This window comes from Ciconia boyciana, chromosome 6 (genome assembly GCF_034638445.1).
Source record: "Ciconia boyciana chromosome 6, ASM3463844v1, whole genome shotgun sequence".
NCBI classification, from domain to species: domain Eukaryota; kingdom Metazoa; phylum Chordata; class Aves; order Ciconiiformes; family Ciconiidae; genus Ciconia; species Ciconia boyciana.
This window is the reverse complement of record NC_132939.1, coordinates 8820501-8837040: the sequence shown is the minus strand read 5'-3', so window position 1 is coordinate 8837040 and position 16540 is coordinate 8820501. Positions and strand designations below refer to the sequence as shown.

Below are 16540 nucleotides of genomic sequence, written 5' to 3'. Positions count from 1 at the left end.
TTGGGGGAAAGATGTTTTTGGATTTACCAATGATTTCTAGTAATTAAAGAAAAGGAACAAAACACAACAGGAAAATATTTTAAATTCTAATTTAGGGCTTTTGTAAGTATAAAACATTGACATTAAAGTCCTTTAAGTCACACTCTGTAGCACAAAAAGTTTTTTTTTTTAAATGAGGTACTAAACCACACAGATTATCAACATACAGAAAAAGAGTCCTTAATTGTTTTTGTAATATTCCTTAAATTTGGGAAGTGTAACAACAAATGAAATCCCTCTTCAGTCTGCCCTCCTTGATCAATGCTAGATTTTAAAAATGGAAGTAATTTTCCCTTTTCAAATGCACCATCTGATTTCATAGGCACAATGCATTTTCAAGAAGCAGTAGAAAGACTTGAAAAATAACCTTCCATCAACTATTTTAATCATACTCGTAAGTATCTCAATATTTATTACCTGACAGACAGTGTAAGATAAAAGTATGTTCAATCAGCAGAAAATATCAATCAAGTAAAACTTGTCACACATCATCTGAATAAAATTCATAATTGGATAAGTTTTTAGTGTCATTTTCTTGAAATCCTCTTCCAGAATAATGTATTCCTATTTTTGTGGTTGAGAAAGGAGAATTTTCCCTTTTCTTCATGCAGTTTGCACTAGAAATTTCATCAATAAAACACAAAGAATCTGTGTTCTTTGGTGGACTACAATATCTTTAAATCATTCTGAAAAAACTCTGTACACAACCACATTTTTTGTAAATTTGTGTCTTTTACCAAAATATAGCCTTAGAGAAGACTGTGAAGACATTCAGTGTCCTATCAAACTGGGTGAATGAGCATCATCTTTGGATAAATGCAATTCAAAGTTATTAAATCCAAGACAATGAATAGCTGGGATAATGAAAGAACCACATTGGTGGATGTGTACCACAGAGGGAAAAGCATCAAGAACAAAATCACTGTTTAATGTTCACTAGTCATCAAAGAGACAAAGCAGACAGTAGAATGTAGGAAAAGTGAACAAACAATAATAGCATTATTGTATTATGTTACTGTAACAAAGTAAAATATGATTAAAAGAAAAGTGACTGTTTAAAAACAGATTAAGGAGGCAGCATGAGAAAAAATACAAAACAATCAGAATACAGAAAAGATAAAATAGGGAGCCTCATCTTATTGTCTCATCAGCCAAGAACAAAGATACAATTTATGAAAAGTAAAGGCAAAATTAAACTTTCTGAAAAAGAAAGAAACCAGGTAGATTTAATTTGTGGAACTCCCTGTCACAGTACAACATGCGAAGTATTTGGCAAAATATATAAAAGAAACCAATCTCAAACTACATATATATATGTGTGTCATATATATAGATGCATTATTCATATACTGCATATAAAAAATATAACTAGTTTGAGTTGGAAAGACATTGTCCCTGTTGAAAATCAGTACTACCATTTGTGAGTTTTATTTCTTCTTCACTGGAGTAACTAGTACTGAGGGCTGACAGATATGACAAGATATGGTATGAGTCACTACTAAAAATTTATTTTTTCAAGACAAAGCAGGTAAAAATGAAACTATTTTTCTGTATATGTTATGCAGACAAAACCTTGATTAAAATGGGATTCTGAACTTATATTTACCTTCATGGAAATTATTCACGTGAAGAATTTACTTGTAGACCACCTAATTAATACAGTTGGGAAGCAAAAGATAACATAGAAAATACAGAAACACTAGTTCAGGGAATAAATGTGGAATTTACTACATCTTCAGAAAAATAGTGTGTATTTTCTATGCCTTCAGTATACTGACTTTAAGATTCAACAGAGAAAACATATGCTAGAACTTACTCTGATCAAATTAGATACATATACAGAAATGCACTTGGAAAAAAAAAAATCCCTCTCTCTTACTCTTTTGGAAAGAAAAGGTATTTTCTTTACTTTTTTAATCCAGCAAGAAACCTCAGCAACAGAATGGTGAGTAGCTGGGTTGTGAGAATGTGAGCAGCTGCTGTTATTATAACTAAAGGTCTGTCTACGGCTTGAGCCTGAGAGACCACATGTTCGGCTGTCCTCTCATCTTGCCATCCTCACCAATTAACTATTAACATGGAGGGCTGTACACATGCTCTCAGGGGCTCTTTAACAGGCTTCTTGGAGAGTGGAACAACTACACAGCAGGGCTCTGGGAACTGAGTAATGTGGGGTATAAGGAACCCTCAGCAGCTTTGCTCCTCCTAATGACAGTTTTCTCCACAGTTTAGTGCTTAAAGAAGGATACATGAAGTTTAACAATTTAAAAAAAAATGTAACACTTATTTGATTAAGGCTGCTAAGCAAAGATTCTGGACATAATTTTTTTTTTTTTTTAAATTCAGAATATTCTAGCACTTACTGTAAAACAATTCTGTTAAAAATAAAAAATCAGTTATTTAAAAAATGAGATATAATTTCAATACTAACTCCATGGGAATTGATTTATATGGAATTTATAAACACAAAACCAAAATCAACTTCCCAGGTAAGTTTGCAACAAACAAAAAACTTTGTCCTTCAGTTTGTTTCCTAGAGACGCTTCTGGACTTCTCTAAAATGTGATCATACCTTTTATTGACATAATATATAAAAAAAGAGTACAATGAAACTGATTGTATGTCCCAATTATGGACAGGTAATTCCAATGTGTAAAAAGACAGATGCTAGTTTTACATTCACAAATTCTATCCATTGCACTAAATTTTACTGTCAATCTTTTTGAAGGCAAACTGCTATCTAATATTTAAAAATAGCTAAGTAAGGAGATGGAGGTTTGCACTGCAAGAGGAATATTCATACACTTTTGATTGCAATGGTAAAACTAGAAAATCAAATTTATTTCTTTATTTTCGAAGCAGTAAGTGCATCAGGTATCTAGATAAATAGCATTGGCAGGTATTCAAACACCTTTACAAAATACAATCCATAAGTGAGAGTCATGTACTTACCTAAGACAGGATTTAATCTAATGATAAACTCATCTACTATGAAAACATTTTGCATAATATGAGGTTTTATCCAGTACTTTTTTACTATAATTAAATCAAATTAATATCTAAAATCATAGGTTCTCTGTTCACTGCGAATAATAATTTTGCTTTTGTAAGTTACATTACCACTTGCAGAAAAAAACACTATCTACATTTTGCCTTTTGCTAAAAATGTTTATTTTCCAGAAGATACATTTAAGTCTCCATATACTCTCAGGAAAGGTGCTGTTAGCAGCTTCTGATTTTGCAGTTGGGAAAATTACTCTGATACCATAACTGGTTTGCTCCTGGTCCCAATACAAGGGGATATTAGAATTAAAGAGTAAACCTGTATCTTTCAATTCCTGGCTTTAAAAACAAGATCACACATCATCATAATGAGCATGACAGATGACAGTGGACTGAAATGTTTTGTATTGAAACTCTAAAGAGCATTCTGAAGGCAGTGGAAAAGTGCGTAGGGATGTTGTAAAAAAAAAATTAAAAAAGATATTAATAGCAGGATTCTTTTTGCTTTTTTAGAGTTTCTGAAATTTTGATAGTTTTCAAAAAAATACTAAGACCCACTTAAGGCATAACTGTATATAAGATGGTTTTATGCTTAGGCCTTTGTAGATTTTGCAGCATGACTGTCCCACAAAAGTATAGAAACACTACAGTGAAGTTATGTTTTAGCTTTGCCCTTTGAACAAAAAGTTTTCAAAATGTCCAAAATTGCATTTATTTTCTTACCATAAACTTTAAATTTTTGCTAACTGATGTGTCAGCTATGAAATATAGCAAAGGCAGCATTCCTACCTGGATAAGGTGAGCAGGCACTGTGATGATGCAGGCTGACAAAGATTTTCTGAGGAGGCCACGGAGAACATACAGAAATTTTGTAAGACTATGAATATCTTCAGGAGTATCACTGCTACAAATGTCATCACCCCATAACATGGAACCCAGACTCTGAATTCCTATCCGCAAAATATTCTTTTGTTTTTTCTATTGAAAAAAAGAGGCACTTGTTATTTTTAAACATTAAGAGCAAAATGTCATGTAATGTATTTAAAAATACAATTTATAGAATACATATCCATAATAATTACATAGTTTACATAATCATAGCTTAATCTCAGACGATCTTATAAAAATTACAAATGGAATGGCATTTTTTTCACTGACTAGATATCATGCTATGTCAGATAAGCAAGTACAAGTGTAAGAGACAGCATGGAAATACCAAAACCTACTAATCTGCATTTTTTAAACAGCTACATGTAAGTATATTCTGACACAAAATCCAATAATACTATGATTTTTCATGGCCTTTTTCTCCTCCATCACTGCCTTAAAAACATGCAAAAGAATCTTTTCTCCCAGCTCTAAACTGGTCTGCTGGAATGTCCTGAGAGTAATCAAACACAACTTTTCCCTCTATTTTCAACTTTCTGCTGTGTTACTTTCATAACCTGACTATTCTGACTGTTTGCTTTAGTTTCACATTTTCTGCTTATTCTAAATGAACAAGGTCAGTGGCCTACCTCACCAATGCATGGCCCTTTCACTATTTTAGAAATCTCTGTAAGTATCACCTACATTCCTGTCAACTGCTTCCAACTAATGAAGGAAGGTTTACCCACAGCTATGGAGAAACAGTCTGATGGAGACATCAGCAGATTGTCTCTTAAGGACTACACCTTTCTGAAAGTCCTTGACATGAATGTTTCTGGATCTGCTTTAGTTAGCTACTGGATACTAGAATTTAAGCTGTTTTGACATGTAAAATCCTAAACAGCCTTGTGTGTTACCTACCTAAAGACTGTTGGCTGCCCTGCAGTACGCTGGCAGAAGAGCATCCAACAGAGGCAGTGGCTAAGATAAAGTCCCGTTTCTGAAGGGGCAGATTATGAAGCCAGAGTTGTAATTTGTTTGTGCAAAGTAAAATGTTATCTCTCATGATGACAAATCTCATTTCTGCTTATTTGATATGACCTTTCCTGGTGATCTTTGAGAAGGATTTTAGGTATATTTGCTATCAACAGCTGAGAGAGAGACAATAAGCACCCTTGTTGAAAGATTTCCTGTGCAAGGTGATCAAAGATACATTTCTAGAGTTCAGGGCTCATACTTAAAGGCCAGCTTTTTTTTTTTTAATATATATATATATATAATACTAGTTTAGACAAATAAAAGCTTCCAGGCACTTTTCATTACACCAAAGTGCTTTGATAAACTGTGGATACTAATTTCCACCAGCTGGAATGAACAGTAACTATCAAGCACAAAACATTGCACAGCTGCTCTGGAAATCCAGAGGAGAGGTTTTGACAAGACAAGAGGCTACTCTTATAAATACTTCCTTCTCTATATTGGGTAGACAGAGCCTGAGTTGTGAAACACAGTTAGTACCACATGGCTCTGCATTTATCCAACTCTCACGGCTTACACAGTGAGCTGATCTGCCAATTTGCTTACAATCTTTGTGAAAGCGATATATGTTTTAACTCTGGTGGATTCTTTAGTCTTGGGCTTTACAGGCTTTTAGGCTTTACTTAAAAGTAGTTAACATTTTACACTACTGTATGAAGATCAGGATAATAGTACAGGATAATATGACACAATCTGACTTCTCTGTATGATATCTGTTAGGCTCGGATGTTCAGAGTTTTAAAAAGAATAGGAAAGATAGAAGCTAGTCTAATATTCTTTAGTGACTTCTAATCAGAGCAGATTCATGCATTACTTCATGTGTGTTTAAGCAATAGTACAAAATCAGGCATTTAAGAAAACTATCTTATCCAGAAATAATGGATATTGACCATGCAGAGGAAGTGTTCTGGTATTTCAAAATTTCAAACGAAACATACATAAAACTTACAGAAACGTTTTTAATGAGAAAAATATTTTTTTCTTATGAATAACATCCATAAGAACAACATACAGAGAAAAACCTGTATCAGAATATCAGTTCCCTTATTGGATAAAGGATGACAGATGCTTCTTTCACAATATTAAATCATAAGAGTTGTACAAGATCAAGCTATTCAAACACCAGATAATATCAGATGTATTTATTTTGGCCAGTAACAGAATTTCTACCAGTATAATTCTGTCAGGCCCACAAGGCCCTGACAAACAGCTTATTCCATAACTGAAATAAAAGAAAAGCGTAAGTCTAAATTTCTATAACAACAAGCCTGCAGTAAAGACTAGGATAACATTTTTTTAGATATACCACTAGATCTTTTATACTCTCATTAGTTTGGAAGTTTGGAATTATTTTTTTTTTTTTACCTTTTTCATGTATTTTTTGTAACAATGTTTGCTTTGGCAGCAAGAATTCCAATTATGAAGAATTAAAAAACCCAACTCCAAGCAAACAAAAAACCAAACCCCCCAAATTTATTACCCCAAAAGTCACGTAACTTGAAGCTCCAAAGTATACAAAGAAATGTTAAGGAAATATAGTAGCCTATGAAAATTCTGTTGTCAAACATGAAAAACCCAAAATATTCTGAAACAAACAAGTACTATCCTGTATGACTTAAAACCATGCTCGATTCATACAGGATTAATACTTAATGATCAGCAGCAAAGAGTTACTAGGAGGTTTTAGAAAGGATGTAAAACTGATGCTTGTATTTCTAGGTTATAGGTCATTCAGACCCTGAATTTCCAAATAGATCTTGGCAAAGATGTTCTAGTCAGTGTGAACAAACAGGTAATTGCTTTGGTTAACTTCACTCAAACTTTTCTGTAGGCTAATACCTCAAAGAGGAATTATTGTCCTAAGGCCCATGAAGTCATGCAGGACAGTCAAGGAATATTAATCTATGATGGCCAACAGCAGGTGGTCCTATAAAACTAATGCTAACTAATCATACTAGACATGCCTGACCATTTTATCAGAGGTCTACCAAACCTCTAACAGTAGTTTTCACTACTTTTTCTAATTGTGCCAAACCTCTGTCAGCTGGGGTGAGTCACATTCTGCTCACTTTTCTACAGACACCTCTTCAAATACTGGTAAAAAGGAATAGTAAGTCTAAGTAACATTGGCATATTGATATTAAAGTACACAAAAATATCTGAAAGTTTTACCAGTCAGGTTAAACTTTTCCTTTGAATCCAGATCCAACAAGCAACACATTTCTAGACCTCCATAGTAGAGATTTTGGAAGGATTATAATTCACAGTACAAAAAATGAAGTAGTAATGGCATCAGCTTCTGTCATTCACAGACAGTGATTAATGGATCTACCTAAAATCAGTAAGCAAATCTCTTGAAAGTTCAGTACCTCCCCGCTACATTTTGGCCCTTGCAGTTTTCTCCAAACTTCATGAAAGCCCCTGCCAATAGGACCCACCCAAAGGGGAGAGGATTATTTAGGGGGGAAGAGCATACATGCACAAACTTCTCAGAAGCTTGTATTATTATTATATACAGGAAAGGACAAAGGTCCAGAAGAACACAGGCTGGTCCTCACTTTACAATCTTCGTATCTGGCTACTTAAAAAGTACTTCTGAAGGCTCAGTAAATAGAAGGGAATACGGAGTAGCAGAGAGGTGAGTTTCTCATAGATTTGGAAGATGAAAAGATCCAAGGTGTGTTCTGGGCCATAACTACATTTAACTCTGGACATATTCTTAAGAAGTGTGTATTATATACTGCTTCTAAATGTACAAAATTTGAGTATACAAAGAAAGATGATGCATGGGGAAAACAGGAATATTAAAAGAAAGTAACAGAAACCACTCCAGGACATCATATGCATTATGTCCCTTGAAACAGAAACAACTACGCAAGTGCTAATGGCTTTCTAGATGGATAAACTGGCCTGAAAAAGGACTCTTTTTCTAACTTTTAAAGCTACACCTCAGAAACTTATGTACATCATTTAGCAAACATATACTTTTAAATTCATCTGAGTTAAAGTTCTGGTTTTGCTTTCTTGACACTAGTAAGGCATTTTGAAACAATGAACAACAGGTACAGAAAATAACTATCCCTGATGTTTAATTTTTCCTGGCTTGCAAGCAAAAACCCCCAAAATATTGGCTCTGACCAACCTTCATTTTCTTTTACATGTAAAAAAAAAATTCAGGAATATGCAAAGAAAAATAAGAAACACCAGCCTAATCTCTTCAGTAGGAGGTTGTTTGCTGGCTGAAGGTTGGCAGGGTGTTTGTTTCATTCAGTGCTGCTCTTTGCAGCCGGCAAGCTCTCGGGCTTCCACAGGACCTGTCACCCTGCGGGAGGAGCATCTCTGCGCGCGGTGCCGTAGGTAGGATGACATGCCTGTTGCCATGGCTACCACAGCGACTGGGGAGAGGTGCCTGTCAGGGACCAATTTACTTCTCCAGACTGGCACTGCCACCAAAGGGAAGGCAAGCTCTCCCATAAATCTCAGCAGAGACTAAACACTGAGCACAAATAACCTAAATTTACACACAAGTGTTCTGTGCAGGTAACATTTCTAAAATGTACTGTTAGACACAAAAACATCCATTCCAACATTATCTTCCCTGAAAAAAAGATTTCCAAGATATTCAACTAGTAATAGTACACAGTCTTGTATTACATTCTTTGAGGGTCTCCAGCATCTATACTAATTAACTTCTACTGTAGTAACATTTCTGTTGTACAACAATGAAGATAATTTATTTCCATCAACTCCAAAGGACTCACATATTACTGAATATGACAAAGAATAATAGATAGGGCACTGCTCAAATTAGAAAAGGGCTTTCAGGCTATGTTGTTACACTTAAAATGTTTTTGATTACCCACAGTATGATTTATGAAGAGTACAGAGATCTTTAGAAGTCTGGTAAGCTGTTTTGATTTGTAAGTTGAAATAGCATTCTTATTTCTTTACTTGTGTTTCAATGCTCGCTACATAAACATGCACACCATTTAATTCATTAAAGAATCCACTCCACTCCAGTTAAAACAACATTGAAAAAGTCTGAAAGTTTAAGATTAAATGTTCAATCTCAAGAGTTGAACACATTACTGCTAAAGCAACAGTTGGAAAAAAAATACTGTAGGGGAAAATGTGTTTTGCTAATGTCAATCTATTTATCAATCTAATTTGTCAATCTATTTATTAGCTAATTGCACAGAATATGCATTTTACTAATGTTGGCTTACAGTTCTTTCTCACATGGTCTGCATATCTGTAACAGGTAAAAACTCCAAATGCACATTAAAATATGAACCACACTCTCTATTTACTTTGCTTGTTTACTTTAGTAATGCTTAGAAACAGCTTGTTCCTTGTTACTTTGTCCAAGACCTTCTTGTGCCACCCTTGAAAATTCAGAAAACAACATTAGTTACAGGTTTATAGAAGAGTACGAGGGTATTCAGTACCTGGGGATCAGAGCCATCAAACCCTTCCTGGTAAATGATCCTCTGAATGGACTGAAGCAGCCTTGCGTAAGCACTGTTCATGTTACTGTTGGTAAGAAGAAATAGTTTAGTAACACATTTTAATACTCTCCTATATGTCTCTAACAGCTGTATTAAAAATAAGCAGATGCAGCTTTCAGTCCGAAAGTGTCATATAGAAAAAAGTGTCACAGAATAAAAAACTGGAACCTCTTTGAATAAAGTTGACAGTATAAGCAGTTGTGATTGCTTCATGTTAACTAGTTAAGTGCTCAGACATTTAGTGAAAGCTAAAATCTCTGGGGATTAAGATAACTTAATTATGTCAGGCTCACTTACATCTAGAAGATTAATGATTTAATGTATCAACTTAAAGTTGAAACCATTACAGCACAGTACTAGTCTTCTATAACTGACAAAGATCTACCCAAATGTTATTCCAAGTATACCTAATCAATGCCCTGATGAACAGTTGACTTTCCATTACTGAAAACTTTCATACATACAACTGCTACAACAATCAAAACCAACAAAAAATGAAAGAGCCAACATTTTCACAATTAAAAAGTTCATGTAGTCAATTTGTTTCCTTTTTTCTAGTATTTTTTTTTCAGATACCACACCAGAGCATAACACACATTCTGCTATGCTACAGTTCCATTTTGTATCCATACACTACAGGTGTTATTACTGCTTTATTTGCATGATAGCAGAATTGTGAGGTAGAATTTATTTTATGTATTATTTAGAAAATATAAAATAAGATTTTAAAAAAGGCAAACCGGTGGCTAAAAATAGATTTAAGCAGGCTTAAAATCAAATGAAAGTTCAGCAAATCATCTCATCAAAGTCTCAGAAGGTCCAGTTCCTGCACATCCAAAGCACTTCTTCAGATATCCATCCCAGCCATGCTCTCCAGTCCACAGGCTAACACATACAAAGGACAGAAAGTCCTAATCTTTACTTAAAAAAAGCAAGCCAGTTGTTCACTTTTGAGAGAGTCATACTGTTTTCTTAAATCCCATAGAGCATATTGGCTTGTGTGTCTGGACTTTATGTGGGTTCCTCACTGCAGCTGAGAGTTTAAGCCCTTCTCTCTTTTCTAGCTTTGGCATTTCCTTCTAGTCTCACTAATTACCATCAAGAGTTGTGGGTTAAAACCTTCTTGTGTACTTCTTGGGAAATATGACAGGCTATTTTGAAAATTTTGCCTCTAAAAATATTGTTACTTGCTCCAATCATTTTATATGTCTGGTCTGATAACAGCCCAGGTTGGAAGGGACCTCACAGAATCACAGAATCATATAGGTTGGAAAAGACCTTTAAGATCATCGAGTCCAACCGTAAACCTAACACTTCCAAGACCACCACTACACCATGTCCCTAAGCACCTCATCCAAATGTCTTTTAAATACTTCCAGGGATGGTGACTCAACCACTTCACTGGGCAGCCTGTTCCAATGCTTGATAACCCTTTCAGTGAAGTAAAATTTCCTAATATCCAGTCTGAAGATCACCTGGTCCAAACATTAATGAAACTATTCCTGTTACTTTAATAACAGCCAAAAATGTTATCCAAATGTATTTTACTAATGAATACCTAAATAAAACTAAATAAACTTGCTTTCATACTTTTGCACAGGAGAGAAGACAGCTTTTCTGAGAATAACTTAAGAGTTGCCAACATCTGTCTTTTACACCATTGCTTTAACTCAGAATCCTACGTTTCCTTCAAGAAAACAGTATCAAGCCAAACCCAAACCCCCAATGATATATTTAAGTTATAAACATCTACAATCAAAGAAGTCATATAGTCATAATTTCAAGTTTTGAAATACTCAAATGTCAGAAAACATTGAGATGACCCTTCTCAGATATAAATAAAAGGGAGAGTTTCCAAATTAAACTCCGTTTATTTGTTTTCAAGTTTAGTTCCCTAGAAGGCTATTGGTTAAATTGATGTAACTTAATAATTTAATATTCCCTATGAAATTCACAGCTGAAAATAACTGGCAATATATAATCTCAACATGACATTTAATGTGTAAAGTCTGCCTTGCTATACAAAAAAGAGCATCTGAAACAGAAAAGAAAGAGTACATCTTTGCTTATGAAGTCAATTAATTTCCTAGCATTTAGTTGCAAAAGAAATGGCTGTTAAATGTTACCCCTATACTGTCTTGCAGGTGTCAGTTTACAGGGTAGGTGGAGGGGAAGAGGGCTTTAGCCTCCACGCTAGCCAAAATGTCTTTTCTCCATGTCTTCACATTATCGCAACACACACACACAATCCTTGTTGCTTACAGAGTGCTGCGATTTCTTCCCAGTTTTGTCAGAGCTGGAGAGAATCTGCAGCACTTCACAATAACCAAAAGCATTTGTGTATCCTTTTGGATATTCCTTTATCCTTTTGGAAAAGATAGAAACTGCTGCTCACCAACATTAGGAAGGAGTTTGCAATTACCTTGTAGCCATAGCCAGGAACACAGTATGTGTAATACGAAAAGACTGCTGTGGTCTCTGTCACCACAAGCTAGCATTTTCAACTTTGTGTATCTATCACTTATTTTGCCTATGAGTATTACCACGCTATCTATAGGGATGCCAGAGAATATACTGGAATCACAATACTTGCCAATTCCTGATTTGTTACTGACTTGCTTTCAAAAGTTAGTGGATTAAAGAATAAAATACCTAAAGCATTAGCAGAAATAAAGGGTCCCAAAACTAAAACAAACACATAAAAGAGATCTTCAATTAATCCATCAGAAAAAGATTTGTGGCAAAGAAAGAATTAAAGAAAATAATGTAATGCATATAGATTTTTTTAAGAATGTAAGAATAGGTGCTCTTCTACTTCTTGCTAAAATATTAATGGTTTACTTGAATTTGAACCATGCTATGTAAATAAGGACATGAAAAATATTCTGGAAACACTATTTATAAAAACAAGTTGCATTACCCTTCTGGCAATATTTGTCATAATATTTAAGGAAGGAAACAAGAGATTTCTTATTTTCTAATTTCTAGTCTGTTTTTAGCTTTGTTACTAAACACCATTTAATTCTGATAATGAGTTTAAACAATTCCCTCTTTACTCTTTTTTTTGTTTAGCAATTTAGTAATGGATAAAGCAGGAGCTGGCAAGAAGGTATCCTGGTTACAGCGGAGCCTCTGACTTCTCTGTTGACAGTTTCTAAGCAGTTAACAAAGGTTAGGTTATCAAGGGTATGACAAATAGCCTTATTATGTATAAGGAGACCCCATTAGGCAAGACAGTTAAACCTGTTTTATCTAAATTTATCGGTAAATCTAGATTCCAGATAAATTTATTCTTTTTCAAAAGCACACACATTCTTAAGGTAAAACTTATGAGTATTATTGAAAAACTACAGCTTAATTATTTTAGTTCCCTTGATTATCAAACCTTCTCTTTTGGTAATTGCAACTGAACAATGACGATAGAAGCAGAGGGGTAGAAAGTAAGCCTTTTCTGCGATGCACAGGGTTATCACAGAGGATATTTCTGCCTTCCTGTTAAGTACCAGCTTTAGCAATGCAACAAAGGACACCAGACTATCCTAGCAACAACAACCGGAAAACAGTTGCTGTCAGCTGCACAACCCTGTTAACCTGGTCCTAGCATTAGGGCCAGGACATAACTGCCCTTCCCTAACATAAAAAACAATGAGATAAGAAAGAGAAGGTTCATGCCTTCTTTTGGCACCAAACACCCAGTCCCATTTACTACTTCCTTTGGGAGAAGAGACTTCCCAATCTGTTTTCAATTAATGTTTATCATGGGGCAATGAACTTCTGCCCATCTTGAGTGATTATCCAAAAGGGGACCCTGTAATCTAATTTAGCCATCAGGTACCAGAACTACAGAAAGGAGAGCAAACACAGTACTCCTCATCTCCCTCCCTCAAAAAGCAGATACACACACATGCATGCAAAAACATAGGAAAGAAAAGAAAGATTGATCCAAACTTTAAGGTGAACAAATGACGTATATAAACTCCAAATCTGATCTTTAATTGCAAAGTAAAAGGCCAGTCAATAACTTAGTTCTGTCTTATCAGTCAAAGAATCACCTTTCTTTGCAAGTCCATAAAGAAGCCAAGTGCTTGTGTGGATAGGAAGAGAGGGACATATGTAGAGATACAGAGGACTTCTAAAAAGGACCAAGAGTTTCTGGCCTAAATAAAGCCTTTACGTCTCTGATCCTGCAAGGGAAGCACTGTAATTATCCTGCAATAGACATTAGCTACAATTACAGAGACAGTTCACTCACTGAAGAACAGTTTAAATAAAATAGGTTTCTTAATGGGATGCTAGAGGATTAGAAGCACCAAGATGATTTGGTCCTTTTTACAAATACATGGTTCTTATGCCACAAAACATTACAACAAAGGACCTTGCTTATTAGAAGATGCATCACTGTTTTTCCAAGGATTGTAAAATATATGTTCGCTATACTGACTGTTTCTGTCAGGAGAGTATAAGCTGTACAGGAAAATGTGGTACATTACTTTTCTTGTATATTTTCTGCTTTAACTGCATACTCTGTTCTTTGTCGTTACATCCCTGAGTGGTGAAAGGAAAGGAGAGCAAAGGATTGTTCTTCTTGTTCGCTACCCAAAGAAAAGAAGGGAGGGGGAAGAGAACTGTTCCAAATATCAAGGAGGAAAAATGAAACCAAAGGCCTCCAAAGCTAGTCACCCTCTAACTGAAAACGAAAGGGAAAAGTAAGGCTGGTCAACAAGGTGAATTCTAGGTGCATCTAACAAGTTACAGATTAAGTGCATTCTCTGAAGAACATTAATTACATACAAAAGTGGCAGGTCTCTATCAGGAAAACAGAAAAAAAAACCCCACCCAAAAAGGACAACACTTAGGGAATGCCTCGCCCACATCAGAACCTATGATAATTTAATAAAAAAAGTGCAATATAAAATATACTGAGCTTCTAAAATCCATCTTTACAATTACTAGCTTGTCATTGCAGAACATAGAGCTTACGACCTCAATGTAGGACATGTAGGTTGGATTAGGTATGCTTTCCACGATGACTACATAGTTTAAGGTGCCTCTTCAATGGCTGTAGTTACAGTTCAGCCTGAACTTAAACCATCAAAGATGAGGTCTAATACAAATAATAATAAAAGGTCTAATACAAATACTAATAAAAACCTCAAAGATGAGGTCTAATACAAATTGTTGACTTCTGTTGGAAGGGTTAACTGTGACTACCATATTACTTTCTTCCAAATCGTTGTCTAGTTAATCAAGAGAACAGAAATTTTTACTATTTGATGATATATTGAAGTTAGCTTTAGATGCCAGAAGCATTGTATTGATTTTCCAAATGGTAATGCCAACATAATAATATCTTTTGCCTCCCCCTTTTATAAACTTTCTTTAATGAAATCATCCTGACAGGACTGTGAGTTTGTTTTCATTCCTTGAGAAAGGAACGCTTCCTTCAGAATTTCATCACAATATTTGTAAAAAATACAGTACCAGCCTGTTGGGTTTCTGTAAAAGCATAAGTGTTTTGAGAGCAATGAAGTAATTGGTAACATTCATACTTAGTATTGGATTTAATACACTGTGACTAATGTGTATTAAAGAATCACAGAAGATAGGGATGAAAAGGACCTCAAGAGGTCAGGTAGTCTATCTTCTTGCCCCAAGGCAAGATGAACTACATCTAAACCATCTCTGACAGATATTTACCTAACTTGTCCTTAGAAATTTTCAATGACGGAGATTCTACAATACTCCCAACCTGTGTCTGCAAGGCAACTTCTTCTCGTGCTAATCATTAGAAAAATATCCCCTTATTTCCAGCCTCTATTTCTACCGCTACAGTTTACTGTAGCCCATTACTGCTTGTCCTGCCTTCAGCAGACACCACTTACTACCCTCTGTATGTCAGTTTTTAACGTGCTTCAAGACTCTGCTTAGATTTGTCTAAGAACTTCCATTCTTCCGTCACAGGCCATACATCTCAGTTCTAGATGTACACCCATCTTCACGACCTTCTCTAACTGATCCAGAGTTTTCTTGAAGGATGCTATGAAAAACTGGACAGCCTTGTTATGGCTGAGCAGAACAGAAATACTTTGCATGTCTTCCACAGTAAATTCCGGTTTATCACCTCCATGCTTTTTAAATTATGCTTTTCAGTAGCATTAATCACACAACACTGCTAATATATTTTATGTTCAAGATACTTTATAACCCCAGATCTTCTTCTGGAGACCTGCTGCACTTTTTTATTTGTTACATTAGTTATTCCTACTAGTATGATATTCAGCATGTCTTCACTGAATTCCATATAGTTTATTCCAGATCACCGACCCAAATCTTCTTCTTGAATTCTAATTCTATTACCTCATCTGCATGCAATTATTCCTTTAACTTTTTTCCAAATTTGACATTATGACTGCAATAAAGATATCCATCGCTCAGGATAAGTATTAAGCCAAATTAGTACTAGATTCTTACGAGACCCAACACTGGGATAAAACCTGGTACTTCACTCAGGTCCAGCTGTGACTCAGTGACAGCTTATTTAGAAGATAAGGATTTAACAATCAACATGACAAAAAGAAAACTGTCAAACCAGTCTATGTTCCTCCTTTGACATGATAACAGACTTATCACTGGAGAGTATCTCCTGTTTTATTTTAGAGCCTTTTGACTCTATCCCAGTTGAATACCCATAAGCAAACAAAGGAAACACATACTGGGTGAAACTACCCTAGAAGCTTAAAAACAGATTATATTATTTTTTCTGGTATTTTTCAGAGAACTGATGTTATCCCAGAGATGTCTTCTCCTTCTCCTCTCCTTAAAGACAGGCATTGCTTTGGCCTTTTTGACTTTGTGGAACTTTGACAATTCTTTACGTTTTACCAATGAACTTCACTAGATCCCAGCTTGAAAACACTGACGTATTTTCTAACCTGGTCTTTCCTTAAGTAAATTGGATTGTCCAATTTGCTGATATTAACTGTGCTAGGTGCACATCAATTTGGGGATTGGGGTAATGGGAGAAGCAGCTTTTCTCCACTTCCATCATTTTTTAAGATCTCCAGTTATACAACACTGATGAACAG

At 35.1% G+C, this 16540-nt stretch overlaps 1 protein-coding gene across 2 annotated transcripts in view; it reads right to left on the bottom strand.

Annotated features, from left to right (window-relative positions):
• The window catches only part of ELP4 (elongator acetyltransferase complex subunit 4), a 153724-nt gene that overhangs the window by 97936 nt on the left and 39248 nt on the right, over nt 1–16540 (bottom strand). For both annotated transcript variants that reach the window (XM_072863731.1, XM_072863732.1), the window contains exons 6-7: nt 9396–9480; nt 3832–4020 (exon numbers count right to left, since the gene is read on the bottom strand). In XM_072863731.1, coding sequence (XP_072719832.1) covers nt 3832–4020; nt 9396–9480 — 274 coding nt within the window. The remainder of the gene's footprint in view (nt 1–3831; nt 4021–9395; nt 9481–16540) is intronic.